At 43.6% G+C, this 15,407-nt stretch overlaps 1 protein-coding gene across 4 annotated transcripts in view; it reads right to left on the bottom strand.

The window, feature by feature from the left end:
- Window positions 1-15,407, bottom strand: part of KCNQ5 (potassium voltage-gated channel subfamily Q member 5) — a 567,647-nt gene that overhangs the window by 64,610 nt on the left and 487,630 nt on the right. The window contains exons 8-10 of one of the 4 annotated variants that reach the window (XM_082405058.1): window positions 10,201-10,295; window positions 6,044-6,070; window positions 1,877-1,933 (exon numbers count right to left, since the gene is read on the bottom strand). In XM_082405058.1, coding sequence (XP_082261184.1) covers window positions 1,877-1,933; window positions 6,044-6,070; window positions 10,201-10,295 — 179 coding nt within the window. The remainder of the gene's footprint in view (window positions 1-1,876; window positions 1,934-6,043; window positions 6,071-10,200; window positions 10,296-15,407) is intronic. The other 3 variants (XM_082405060.1, XM_082405059.1, XM_082405061.1) reach the window with 3 other exon arrangements.

Genomic DNA, 15,407 nt, shown 5'->3' with positions numbered 1-15,407 from the left:
GCAGAGAGCAGGCAGGCTGGCTGAAACGGGAGTCGGCGGTTCAGGGCTCTTAAGACAATCGCATCAGGCAAGGCTTTCTCTGTACTTGACCAATGTGTGATTACACGGTGGATTCATTCAGCAATAGCAATAATAACGTCATAATGCTGCATCTTCTTGTTCCCAGGCTAGGTTCTCCATGTCATCCAAAACTCACCATATCTAAACAAATCCTCAGAGGGATGGTGCTCAAAGTGTCTACCCTTTTCAAGCTTGTTTTTTTTTTTTAATAGTAAAAATTTCAAACCTCTTTTCAGTTTCGGCCAATCTGTTCCATCATTTAAATTTATGACGATCTGGCTCAGGAACACACCACTGCACCTTTATTTAGATTAACGAATGGCTCGGTCAAGAGAGCTGCCATTACAAGTGTTCTCACTCTACTTTATCTAATCCATTACCTTTTCTGGAACTAAAAGATGCTAATTACTATAGAAGGTTGGGTTTAGTTAATATCAAATTATTTCTCAAGCTTTCAAGATATCTCGCTTTCCTTTGCCAAATGAATGAAGAGGAAACTGATAAAAACATCATAAAACCATTTCATATGAAATTTAGTTCTCTTTTTTAAAAATTTCAATTGCTAAAAAAGTAAAAAAAAATCTAAAATAGGTATCAGCATTAAATCCACCATGGTTTATTTACAGTAACAAAATATTTAAAAACAATTGCTCCTATAAGAATATTTTTAAAAATTGCCCCTATAAAACATTTAATATTGTCTTTAAGAATTAATGGAAAGTGGAAATAATATTATTTTCTGAATATTAGTACTATTTAAGGCACTTAAGTTGATATAAATGAGTTCCAGGTGCCTCTTCCCCTTTTGTCCTTCTAAAGTACATGAATGTTTGTCAATGTCTAATGTTAAAAAAATTCTCTAGAACTATTTTAAAGTGAACTCAACATATTACACACTAAATTAGAAAAAAAAAGATGTAATGTTTTCAGTCTTTGTTCTGACATAATTGTATGACAGTTAAGAATAACATCCTAATCCAGAACTTTTTAGCCAAACAAAATTTTCTTTTCCAAGGCAAAGATCTGTTCTTGTGTCCTCCTACAAAAAAGTCACTTTCATTAATTTTTCTAGTTCACTTCCCCTTTGGAAATCAACAGAGTATCTTGATTAGATGACTATTAAACGGATTAGGTGGCTGTTATTGAAAACATACATTGATTAAATATATAGACTCTTCGCTAGTCCACTGAAGTTTTCATTATTTTTTGGCTTTTTTTTGTGATACCTACGAACATGATTTTTGAGGAAGGTTTATGTAACAGTGTTTTTAGGTAGATTGCCAAAGATTATCCCCAAGAGACAACAAGGAGGTCTCTCTTTGGAGAAAGTAACCAAAAGGTTGCTGTGGTCATTGATGGTGTGCAGCCCCTTGTCACGTTCAAATGGCCGGGAAGCAGCCGGCCACTGGATGATCCCTGCCAGGGGCTGGGCGGCATCATGGCATCCCCATGGGAATCCTCTCGGACTCAGAACCCTGGAGCTACTGGTACGCTTAATTCACAGGATTAGCAGCCTACAAATTCTCGCCTCCGGCACAATATGGCCTTGGAACCAGGACAACCCAGTGCGTGCAGAGCTCAGCATCGTCCCACCACCAGGAGGCGCTGCGCGGACCTGCCTGTTTGTCCCCAGGGCAGAGGGGGTCCAAGCAGGCAACAGGCAGCAGGGAAATTACGAGCGGGTTGGAAACCTCATTCAAGAGTCCTTAGAAGAGTGAGTCTGAGCAGGGCTCAGTAGGGTGGCAGAGTAACCTGGTCATGCACCTGAGGTTAGTTGGCATTCTCAGATCTCATGTCAGTAGCCGGATGCTGGTACCTCTGCTTCCATGAGGTGTGTATTCTGAAGAGCTTCTGCTTATGACTACAGACCTTACTAGGAGTGAGGAGACACAGCAGAAGTTACTAGGTGGTCACCACCAGGGAAGTGCTCAGGGGTTTGTGGTCTGCCTTGAAAAACAAAGCCATTTGGCTTCATTGTTTTTCATATGTTAGTACAAGGACTAGTTAAACACTAAGGACAAACTGTGTAATTTAACTGTGCTGCTCGAAACAGATCCAGTGCTCTTAATGGTTAAGTAGAAATAATTAGATTTGACATAGGCATTCCAAACGATGGTAGTCTATGTCTTAGCATCTGTTTCACACGAAAATAAGAATATAAATATTTTAGGACATAGCAACCTTTGTAATAAATAACAATGCAACATAGTATAAATGATGGAGGAATAAAATATTCCAGAACTTTTAAAGATAAATACTTATAGGAATCAATGAAATAAATAACATTAATTGCTTTGAAATTAAAAAAATTCTTGATTTGTATGAAGACTGCAGTTGTAGTTAATTTACATAACCAGTTGTAAGATAGAATGCATGTGCCAAAAGAGAGAAGAAAATAGTCTAGGTTGAATATAAGAAAAAAAGCATTTTTCTTGTATTAAGTCTTACTATGTGTTTTTAAAAGACTAAATCCTTACCCTCTATCAATAAAGGTGAACAGAAGGAGAGACCATTTAAAAAAAATGTTTTTGAAACAACCTAGCCTTTTGCCAATAAGGATACAAGTTGACTACACTGAAAAAAGAAAAAAGGTCTTGTCTTACTGAGCTTATTTTAACAACACATGTAGATCATTCACTGCACACAGAAGAAAGAAAATGTAAACAGTGGAAAATAAATGCAGAAGAAATATGAGTGCACAATGTTTTCCATCAGTGTTCTAGATTCTCTCCCAAGAGTCACACTTCTCAGAACCTAATAAAGGCAAGCATGCAGGAGCAGTTCCGGCAAAGTACCTGGTGGATCACAGCACAGGATGCAATGTAATAAAAGAGTATCACTTATGCTTTAACTTTTAAGACACCCATCTTTATAACAGTCTCACAAGTACCTGTTAAAGCAACTTCAGAGAGTCTACTAGGAAGTCCAGCAGGGTTCTCTTAATGCCTCATAAAGTGCGTTAAGGCAGTTTAACTACAAAGCAGGCATAGAGCCACCAAGTGTTGATTAAGGAGACAGAGTAAAGCAGAGGCAATGAGATTTACAGATAATCCCCAAATCTCTGATGTATGATCTATACCTGTAGCAATAAAAACTTAACAGGTAGGAAGAAGTAAAAGCTTTCTTGTACCATCGTGATGACTAACAACCTATTCAACCTTGTCAAGGAGGAAGAGAAAAAGGTGAGGATACCGGCTGAATCCAGCTGGATGGGTTTACAGGTAGATTCTCTTCTCAGAAAGTGACAATTTATACCCAAACAGAGAACCACCTAGCTTAAAAAATGAGTTGGAAAAATTACTTAATGGGATGATTAATTAAAATAAAATCAATAGACACCATTTACCACCACATATGAGATTAGAACTGTTTTAGTGGGAAGATAGAGGGGAACAAGTGAATGATGAAATGATGCCCAAGAAGCTGTATTTATGGCTTCAGCTGAGGAACAAAGCAGGCTCAGCTGAGATGAACGGGGATTCACACCTGACCCTGTACCGATGTTCACTCCTGTTCAGCTGAGCTAGATTAAAAAGCTCTTTTGGAGACTGACGAGTTGTATTTTTTTTCTTTTTTCTTTTTTGGCCGCACTGCGTGGCATTTGGCATCTTAGCTCCATGACCAGGGATTGAACCCATGCCCCCGCAGTGGAAGTCCTCACCACTGGACCGCCAGGGAATTCCCTGACGACTTGTATTTTTAAAGAAAAATTTTGGATCTGTCACAAACAACATGTAACCATCTTGGGGCTGGGTGTCTTTCCTTAGCCCAAGATGCTGTACATGCATTTTTTAGAAAACATATCCTAACCTCAGTGTAGAAAGACAAAATCTAACAAGAATGTCCCGAAGCAGGGAACCCAGTCCCCCAGGCGTATACGTGAGCGTGTGTGGTGCCCACTCCAACCTGCAGAGAGAGACCTGATCTACAGTCCTGGCCCCTCCATCGGAGGGCGCCAGTGCCGGGCACTGGAGGGGCGCTGGCCGCTGTATTAGACTCTTCTACATCTGGGTCCCTCCCAGCTCTCAGTACAGAGGGACCCCCCGCAGGAAGTATTTAGGAGATTCCAGGCTCTGGAGGACAACAGAGTCGGCTGCAGCTCATCTACGCTGGTCTATCCGAATCCCATCAATACAGCCTTGGCCCAAGCAGTAAAGGCTCTGCGCTTGGACTGTGCTGGTCAGTCCCTCTGAACTTGGGTCCAGCGCCCACCGGCAACATTCTGGACCCAGAGCTGCTTCTTCCAAGGGGGAATTCTCATTAGGATGCATTTCCTTTGAGCAGATTCGCTCGAGTGAGGGCAACTTTGTTATTTCCTGAGATGTTGCTATTGTTGTTACAATATCCTGCATCCATTAGGCAGTCTTGTTCATTTCAGGGCCACAGCAGGGGGAAGAGAAGGTAATATTCAAGCGGGGCTGCAGCTTATTTCCTTCAGAGTACTGACATGTTTTTAATTTTTCATTTTCTCTCTTTTTATATTCCTCCTCTTTACCTCTCTTCACATAAAGTACTGGAGGTCAGGGGCATTTTATTACTCCATCCAAGAGGTATTTATTGAGCACATGCCCTGTCATAGCTTCACACACGGTGCCGTGATGTGTCACCGGAAGGCAGCAGACCCGAGTGTGTGTGGGTGAAGCGTGAAGTAAGGCACGCGTGCCACGCAGGAACACACGGTGTGTTTGTGGTGATTTCTGCCAAATGTCCAATGACCACAGAGAAGCCAGAAATCTCCGTGTGAGGAGCAACTCTTCAAGCTATTAAAACTTTCTGGAAATACCACCCAGGAATAGCCCATGTCTTCTGCTCTCTATCTGCCACGTAAGAGAAGGGTCTCTAGCACCATGCCCTGTGTAGGCTTCCCTACCCTGGAGGAGTGGGTGCGTCCGACCGTGCCTGCCTCCCATCGTAAACGAATGCGTTTGTTTTGGATCATAAGCGTTTTAAATGTTAATTGAGATAATGCAGAAATGGATGACCCAGAGACTCACCACCTCAAGAGAACTCTCAAAACTGATTTCAGGACATGAATAAATGTGTCATTAGTATATCAGTACCGAGCTAAAGGAACAACCCCTGGCCAGCCCTGGGCAGGGGTTGCCTGTGTCTCCTCATTACTAGAACGGGTGGCAATGACAGGAAAAGCCCTGTGTCCCTTGTGGAGAGGAATTCCAGGTGCCTGGGACTCCCTGCTGGTTCTGCCTCTGTCCCCCCTTACCCCACCTGTGCTGGGACCCGCCTGCTCTGTCCTCCAGCGTTCTGCTCCCAAACCCAGACCTTCCCCGGCATTCAGGAACCCAAAGATTAAAATGTTCTCTTTCAGTTCCTTTTCCCTCTGGGTCTAGTTTTCTGCTATTCAGTCTGATACAGCATTTCCTTCTAAGGCACGAAAGAATGACCATACAGTGTAGCTGATCTGGTGAACTGTCCAGGAGGATTACCTTCTTCCTAAAGGAAGGGGGACTATTCCTTTGGATCAGATCACCTGAGTAGACCTCAGCTCTGAATGAGCGGGAGAGGTCGCACAGAGAGTGCTCTTACCTCCTGGACACAGTGTTCATTTTGTCTCTCACTCCTACCCCCTCCCCAAACCATACCGTTTCTCACTTTAAAAGAAGGACCCTGGTGAAGGGGAGTATATCTTATCCTGCTTCATGGGATTTGAATACTTGGGTAAGACTTCTGTCTGGGAAAACAGTAGCAAGGAACAACCAAAGACCATAATTATTATTTTTACCCCAAACATCCCATGCTCTGCAGATTGTAAAAAGCAGTGAGTGAGTTAGGGAAAGACACTTATGCTCCCAAGGGAGGGAAAAAAAAAATCAATAAAACAGCAACCTTTGCAGGCAATCTTGTGAAAGGTCCCTTTTAACCATCTTGTATTTGTTGACTGATTTTACTCACACGATACACATTTAAAACATCTGTTAGGCATCAGATTTATCAACAAACATGAAGCAGAACAGAAATCACAAACCTGCTTGATGCTTCCCCTTGTTCTTTCCTCCAGGTGCGTGCAGACAGAAGAAAAATGACGATAAATGGTGAATACATTTATAGCGCTTGATAATGACCAAATTGGAGACTGGGGAATGAAGTACCTTAATTAATCCTTTTCAAGCAAGAGCCATACAAGCAAGACACTTTATCATAAATGTACCCAACTTTCTGACATATATTCTTGGTGGTACAGACCCGAGATAGCTAGCACAGCACCAATACTGCCCACATGTGACCAAAAACTATAGCCTCTTCATCAGCCTAAGTCATCCATGGTTTAGGCAGAGTGGTTCTGGTCTAACCAGCATCAGCAGAGACTGTTAGAAGGGTGGTGCGGGTTGTGTTGAAGCTGGAGTCCCTGTGGTTCAGGCAGACTCAATCTGGGTTAGTTCATCTGTGACCGTGGTCTTGTGTCTCCGTCACTCGTTGGGGCAGATTTTGTTTTTGTGCTGTACAAAGTATGAATGCCCTTGCAGGACATCAGGCACACAGACAACCTAGCTCAGTGTTGGGTGGTCTGTCTAATAAGCCACTTTAGCACGTTCGGGTCTATGCAACACGGCATGGGGTAAATGCGCTGTGTCCTTGGGCAGGAGTCTTGCTTTCCTGTGGGTCTCGGTGCTTTTATGAATAAACTGAAGGCGCTGGAGTTGGTAATCTCTGAATTCTAACCCTAAGGTACCACGTGGCACCCTAGGAGCTTGAAGACTCCCTGAAGCTTCATAAACGATCTGACTCATTTCCCAGAATAGCACATTTACCTGTGCTTCACCCCTGCAGAGCCTTCACTCCCTTTGACATGAAAATCAAGAAGTGAGTTCCTTCTCTAAATCCTTCTGTCGTTAAGACAAAACCTGGAAATAGCAACTGCTAAGCCCTCCAAAGTGCACGTGAGAGACGAACTGGACCGGAAAGGAGAGTGCCCAGCAGGTCTCAGCAGCATGGCCCCTCCCACGCCGCACGGCTGTCACACCGTCCTACCCCCTGGGATGCAGAAGTGCATCAGAGTCAGCGCACCCCACTGTGTCTCTAAGCTGGGGGGACGAGGGCACGGGCTGGTGTTCTTACTGATAACGTCATCGACGCTGCCGCTGCTTCTAATACAATCTCTTCCCTGACCAGCTGTTTAAAACCGCAGCCCCGAGCGCTCCCGCAGTGCCTTCCCTACTTTACTTTTCTCTTTAGCACTTACCATCATCTATTCTATTATATATTTTGCTTCTTTATTTGCACTGTCTCTTCCTAGTGTCTCTTGAATATGCACTCCCTGAGGCCTGGGACTCTGTTGGCTTTTCTCCCCCGCTGCTGCACTCCCTGTGCCTGGAACAGTACCGTGCACACAGTAGGTGCTATAGGGGAGCAGAATCTGGCACCCCAAAGTGTGTCGCTTTGGCGTGAGGATAAATTCAGGCTGATTATTTTTAAGAGACAGAAGTCTCAGGAAGTTTTTCTTATCTCTCCCTTAACTGCCTAAAAGAATTTAGATAAAGTGCCTGTTCCCCCTGAAGACAGCTGTCACCAGAGAGGCCTGTAAGGAATACGGGCCAGGCGTGGTGGGGACTCAGCAGGGCCTGGAGGTGACAGTGTCTCCATCGGAGGGACTCTGTCCCTTGTCTCTTCTGGCCCAGGAAACACCCGCTTCCCCATCCCCGTGTGAACTGCCCTTCCCCCCCTCTGAGTCCCAAACTAGCGCCCGCAACATCTTCCTTTATCTTTAGCTGAAGATGGTGTTTAACGAGAGGGTTTCGCCCATTTGGGGGGATTACTCAGTTTTCCTGGGTCTCTCCTGCGTATACATGTTGTTAAACTCTGGTTTGATTTTCTCCTGTTAATCTGTCTCATGCCAATTTCATCCTTAGACCAGACAGAAGAACCCAGAAGGGCAGAGGGAAAATTTTCCTGACTTTGCTCAATGAGCACTGACTGCACGAACGCACGGATGAGTGAACGATCTTTCCCTTCAGAAGTTCTTCAACCCCGAACGTCACAGGAAATACACGATGTAAGGAAGAAGTTTTGGTCTATATCTTACTGTATCACCCTGCACTCACTAAGCCAGTTAGTTATAAATGTAAAACGAACCCTCTAAGTCACTGTAAATTATTCTCCTCACAAACCTACACATTTGATTAAAGCGGGATTGCTTCCAGAGCAAAGGTTCTGAACTCGGCTTCAGGGAGTTTGTGAATACATTAAAATTTGTAGGCAGAGTTTTGATTTTTTATGCGTTGAATATTTTTCTTGGGAAAGAGTCCATAATTACCACCATGTTCTTAATGGTTTAACAAAGAACAGCAAAGATTAAGAATCACTGCAGTTTGGAACAGTAAACTATGGCTGAAGGCAGAGTTGCAGGGACAATGCTTGCCCTTCTGGGCACACAGCCGTACTCCTCAGTAAATAAGGCCGAGACCCAGAGGCTAAGGAGGGCGCAGGGAGAGGAGAGTGGGGCTGAGGGCTGCTAGCTACAGTGGGACAGGATGGAGGCAGGTGTCCGCACGCATGCCCCTCCACCTCCACCCCCACTGAAAACAGGGAAAACCACAGAAAAAAGAGAGGCTTACGGGAGTAAAATAATAGTTTATGCACTGGGAGAATTTGACCCATTATGGAATAGTTTTTCCAGGCTGCAGCATGACTTTTAATCCAAAAACTGCAGGAAGTGGGAAGCCAAATAAGCACGTATAATAAAATAATAGCTTACGCTCTCCTGTCACTTGGGAACTTTCTTTGTTTTTTTTTTTTTTTTTTTTTTCCCCACTAGCCTTTTTACACATTACCTAGCAACCTTCATAAAGACGAGACGTACAATTTCCATACAGTTCCCGTTTTTGATTCATACCCTCAAGGAACAGATGGCACACGAGTTAGATTCCCTTTTTGTTTTAAAATACTACACTTTGGAAAGGGTCTAATTCTCAAAAAGGGAATTTCACTACATTTTAAGATCTAAATGCAAAGCGACTTCTCATCCATATGTTCGCTAGGCCGCACCCGCTCTAACACCCTGGGGTCAATGAATCTCTATGTTGCAGGTGCTGGCGCAGGTTTGACCCTGACCTCTAGGAGGTGGGTCCCATAGGGTCAGAGGTGACCTTGGCCAGCTCTGGTCCTTCGCCTTGTAGCTGCCTCCCATCCCGTGAAGCCACTGGGACGAAGGCCTTGATGGGCTCTGAAAGGAGACAGCAGGCGCTCAAACGCACGAGGCCAGCTGAGCCGCCCGAGAGCTCTGCACAACCCGGGGGACCGACTATTAGTCCAGCAGACTCACGGGGGACCGTCCCTGGCTTACTTGCTTTGCTTGTTTCACCGAGGATTTCTTTCATTAAATGGTGATTACGGTCTAGTCTGCGAGCTGCGCTGGAGCCCAGGCTTCCGGGACTAAGGATTGTTTGGGAATTAAAGATGCTGCGGCAATCGTCAGGCCTGTGCACGATCTTTCCAGCCCCCTCCCCTCTAGGCACAGGGGGGCTGCACCTCCCTCCCGGTCCCCCCCCACCGCCCCCCGCCACCCTGAGCTGAAGCACGGCTGGGTGACCTGCTTCGGCCAATGAAATGTGAATGGAAGTAACATCTCTTTAAAATTTTGAATGTTAATTCCAAGTTGTACTCTGAGTGGTCCTATCACCTCTGATGTTGGTTTGATCTGCAAGTGAAAGCCCAAGGCCCATCCTGTAAGGGGATCCCGAGGAGAAATGACCTTAAGGGACTTAAATGTGCAGACGTGATGCTCCCCAAGCAGCCCCGCCTGGGGTCAGGGGACGGGGGGAGTTTTAAACAGTCATTGCTTTTCAAGAACCAAGGCACCTACCTTAGGAGTTCTGGTGGGCTTTACGAAATGAGATATTAGAAAATAAGCATGAAATAGTAAAAATAAATGTCTATAGAGTTTAGATTCTTTTCATATTTAAGCCCAGTCTGTGGATGGTGAGGAATGATACAGAATCCATTTAGTTTTGCACCTGAGTTGTTACCAAACAGCTTTGACTCTCTCAAAGAGCAACAGAGAATAAGACAAGCCCCGAATCGACACCTGGGCGTGCGTGTGTGCGTGTGTGCGTGTGTGTGTGTGTGGTTTGCTTTACAAACTTAAGGAAACGCGACTACAGCACCGACTGTCGCACTGACACCTACTTGGTGGGGCTGCAGGTGTGCAAGGCCTTCAGGTGCGGCTTCCAGGTTGCAACGGAGACAGATTTCTCGTCGGCTGCATAACTGCGCCAAACGCACTGCACGCGGCATACGCGGGGACAGAAGAAAGAAAAACAAGAGAGAGGAGGAGAGAGAACGCAATGAAAAGGGAGGTTAGTAAATTAATACAGATTAAGCATCTTTTCCTTGCCATGTTCAGCCCTGATAACTGCCCGAAGGGTGAAGAGGCTTGGGTGTTTTCGCCTGGCTGTGAAATATACTCCGCCACATCCACAGAATTGCTTTTCAGAATAACTCACATCAGAAGCAGAAGTACCACAAAGCATAACACAGAGGAGTCTTGGGATTGGTTAGGGAGAGACGTGGGAGGTGAGCTACCCGAGTGTGAGCAACTGTGCGTCCCGAGAGCCGCTGCGTGCCCTTAATCGCCACTTGTAAGATAGAGGCAAAGGACCCTGGCAGTCCATAAGGCAACTAGTAAATTAACTAGTAAACTGATGACCACCAGGGCGTGTTAGTGATGTAGTGAAATCCCCTGCGGTCGAACCACGTGGTACTTCTAAGGCTAACCACGAAGGTGGAGATGAGAGGCAGGACTAAAACAAGGTGGGGAAATGTATCCTCAGGAGTACGATCTGAAAGCGCGTAACGATTTAATGCTGGGGTCTAAGAACACGCTTATAACTCTTTGATGTGAAACACAAGCTCTGTGTACTACATATAATTCTACCTGATATATATATAATACAAAGTATTTTCATGTAATCCCCACAGAGGGTGGATTAAGACCCTTACGACCCTTACTTTGTAGAAGAGAGAATAAAGGCTCAGGTAAATTAAGAGGTTAACACAAGGCTGGCAGAGGTGAGACATCACCTCAGGTGGCCCGGCTCTTGGTCTTCGAATCCCTCCATGGTCCTTTGCTGACCGCTGGGTGACCGCTGTTGGAACAGCTTCCCTCTGAACTGTCCACTTCAGAGGTTGCCTGAACTTACTTTCCATAGAGATTTTGGTGAATCTCTTCCTTTGCAATAGGTCTGAAAGCAGCTCTAGTGACCAAGTGTTTACGCCACTCTCCTGAGAGGAACATTCTTATTATAATTCATAAATCAAAACATTCTGTTTTGTGTGACTACTTCATATAAACAGGTCATGCCCCTGGCTGTCTTACCATCATTCATGATTTTGAAACCTACAATGAAGAAAACAGTGACCTAATAATATTCCTTTTCCTGACAATATCACTGAATACGTGTGTGCAGAAAAAGAAGAGTTAAAAATTGACATAACTAATTTGGAAAACTTTGGCTGTACCTATTAAAGCTGAAGTATATACACCCTATGATACAGCTACACACTCCTGCATGTATACTCAACAAATATGCTTACATAAGTGCATCAAAAGATGTGTACTCTAATGTTCAAAACAGCACTACTCTTTTTTTAAAATCTTAATATGAATTTTCTTATTTATTTACTTATGGAAGTATAGTTGGTGTACAATATAAGTTACAGGTATACAATAAAGTGATTCACAATTTTTAAAGGTTATACTCCATTTATAGTTATAAAATATTAGCTGTAATCCCCATGTTGTACAATATATTTTTGTAGCTTATTTATTTTATACATAATAGTTTGCACCTCTTAATCCCCTACCCCTATCTTGCCCCTCCGTCTTCCCTCTCCCCACTGGTAACCACTAAGTTGTTCTCTCCATCTGTGAGTCTAAACAGCACTACCCTTTTTTTTTTTTTTTAATATTCGAGTATAGTTGATTTACAATGTTGTGTTAGTTTCAGGTGTACAGCAAAGTGATTCCGTTATACATATACATATATCTATTCTTTTTCAGATTCTTTTCCCTTATACGCCATTACAGAGTATTGAGTAGAGTTCCCTGTGCTATACAGTAGGTCCTTGTTGGTTCTTTATTTTTTATATAGTAGTGTGTACATGTTAATACCAAACTCCTAATTTATCTCTCCCCCATACCTTTCCCCTTTGGTAACCCTAGGTTTGTCTTCTGTGTCTAAACAGCAGTACTCTTGATAAACCAAAGCTGGAAATGCTCAAGCAGCCGTCAGCAGGACCGTACCTGGGTGAGCTGTAGATCGCTGGCACGGTGGAGCGGCCCACAGCAACAGTCCACTACAACTACACCCAACAGTGTGGATGGACTTTCCATGAATACTGCTGAGTGCGAGAAACAAGACACAAAAGAGTACCTGCGGTGTGACTCCACTTCCATAAAGGACAAAAGCAGGGAAACCGACCCCTGCAGTTAGAAGGCAGCGGGGCAGCTCCCCCAGGGACGGAGGTGGAGCGAGGGTGCATGGGGCGCTGACCACCATCTGCTTCTTTCTCCGGCAGCGCAGTTTTCTAGGGTCTGTGCTGCATTCCCTATGCACCTTATACTTCAATAAGATGTTCAAGAAGTGATATAAAAAACTAGGAAGATATATGGTAGGACCTGAGGGTTTTTATATTATTAAGGAAGGTTTAAATAATTGAAGCCAGCTTCCTTGCCTGGAGCCTTCATCACATGGCTCATGTTGGTTGAACCTACAAATCCCTCGGAACGTATGCTAAGCATCTTGGCATCTTACAGAGAACAAAGCAGTTGTCATTGTATCATCTTGAAATGTTAGTTTTGGCAAGTGCTGTACACTCACAATCTACAGAGTGATTCAGAGTAATCAGTAAAGACACATGGGTTTATTATCGCAGCTTCTTCTGCAGTGAAGGCCAGAGCCTCGCCAGTGCCGCTTTAATTAAACAGCTTTAATAGAAGGCATCAGATATATGTGGACTTGGATACTGTGGAAGAAGGGCTCACGTAGAAGTGAGAAGCACATAGCAGGCCTGGGCATTATTAGATATCAGCGGAATAAAATCCCAAACAACAATACGACAAAAAATGGGACCAAGACATTACCTGCCAAAGTTATAAAGAACTGGGGGCGAAAGTGGCCACGCTTAGAAAATTGAAAATTTTCTTAACAATGAGATCTGGCTTCTTGCTCTTTTTCTATCAAATTGATCTCAACAGCTAGGCTCTTATTCCCTTCATTAGGAACAGAGGGCGAGTGGCATCTCCCTCGGGGCTGATACCAGTCCGCAGTCGAGTGGCGGAGGAGCGGGTACCTATTATTCTCACCCTCTAATCACTCTGTCCTGGCCTCAGCTCTCCCTCAGCTTCTGGAAGCTGAACCCAAGGCCACAACCATGTGATCGCGGAGCCGACGTTCCTCTACTTAGAGCTAAAATCACACAGTGGTTGGCAAGAGAAAGTGCCCAGAGGGATTTAATTTACATGGCACACACACTCCCAAGGAAAAGTCACCAAAAAGCAACATGAAAGCCAAATTCACCGTTTACTATGCGACCCTGGTGCTCAAGGTAGCCAAACAAGTTCACACTTTGGTCTGGAGTTACAAGCGCGATGTCAGTATAGTTACGTTTTAGGGAGTATTTAGCTTGCATTGTCTGGAGCATTACAGCTATGGCACATTTGACCCTTTCTGGAAACCTTAATTTCAGCTGAACATCCAAAGGTATAATCAACATGGAATGATTTTTTTCAAGGTGTAGAATTTAAGAAGCCGGAGAATGAAAAGATTTAGGGTGAAAACCAGTAATCCCTTTCCCCACTGTACTTCTCACTCATTTTTGTTCCTTCGTGGCAACCCCTTCAACTTTTATAGCTTCTGTTTCTAATTTTAAGAATCCTTATTTTTAAGGATTGTTCTCATATTTCTTTGAGGTTTTTAATTTTCTTACCATGGAAGATAGTGACATAGCCATTTACACACCTTCCCCTGATCTCATCCTACCACCAACAGTTTTTAGTTAATTTTAGTTAACTTTCAGTTAAGTGCTTAGTTAGTTAACACTACTTAGTGTTTGCATTACTTTGACCACGTAACTACTGTTCCCAGCTCAGCAATGTGACGTACCATTGACTCCTTTCTTCTTTCCCGTGTAATTTGTTTTGGTTTTTCTTGGAGCTAGTATTGCCCTATTTTAATTTCTTGATTTGCCTTTATGTACCTATGAGGAAAACATTCCTGAACTCTCCAACAGAACTCTAAAATTCCATTTGTCAGATACATCACGAAAGCTGTGTCTCCTTGCCGACCTCCCTCCGGCTCTCTGCTCTCCGGCCCTGCATCTCTGGCCCTGGGACTGCCCCTCAGCAACAGCCTAGAGATCCCCTCACTCCTCCCTGGGTGGGATCTCTTGTTCCCGGGACACCATGTCTCCTTCCTTTCTGGGTTCATCTCCTTGTTTTGGAGGATTAATTCTATCCAAGTAGCTTCTCCTTTTTTTCTTTTTCTTTCTTTTTCCATTTCAGCTTTATTGAGGTATAACTGGCCTATACGATTGTGAGATCTTCTAAGCTTACATCATGGTGATTTAATATATGCACACATTATGAAAGGGTTCTCCCCATCTAGGTAATTAACACATCCATCAACTCACGTATTTATTTGCTTGTTTGTTTTTTGGTGTGAGAACATTTTGTTTGTTTGTTTTGGGGGTTTTTTTGAAATGCATTTTTAAAGACTTTGTATTTTATTGCTATATTGGAGTATAGTTGATTAACAATGTTGTGATACTGTCAGGTGTACAGCAAAGTGATTCAGTTATACATATACAGGTATCTAATCTTGGTGTGAGCACATTTAAATTCTACAATCTTAGCAGATTCAATTATACAACACTGTTATCAACTATAGTCACCACGTTTCACATTACATCCTCAGGGCATATTCATCTCATAGTGAAAGTTTGTACCCTTTTACCCTATTTCCCCCACCTTCCAGCTCCTGGCAACCACTTTTTGCTTCTGTTTCTAGGAGGTTGACTTAAAAATTTTTTTTAAAGTCATATAAAAAATTCTACATATTCTACATATAAGTGAGACCATGCAGTATTTGTCTGTCTCTGTCTGGTTCTCTCACTCTGCATAATAACAAGGTCCATCCGTGTGTTGCAAATAGCAGGATTCCCTTCTTTCTCATGGTTGAATAATATTCCATTGTGTATATATACTGCAAAGGAAAACAGTATGGAGGCTCCTCAGAAAATTACAAATAGAACAGCCATATAATCCAGCAGTCCCACTTCTGGGTATATATCCAAAGGAAATGAAAACAAGATATCTGCACCCCCATGTCCACTGC

The sequence above is a fragment of the Balaenoptera borealis genome, assembly GCF_965194805.1.
Source record: "Balaenoptera borealis genome assembly, chromosome: 9".
Taxonomy (NCBI): domain Eukaryota; kingdom Metazoa; phylum Chordata; class Mammalia; order Artiodactyla; family Balaenopteridae; genus Balaenoptera; species Balaenoptera borealis.
This window is presented reverse-complemented; position numbering and strand designations above follow the sequence as displayed.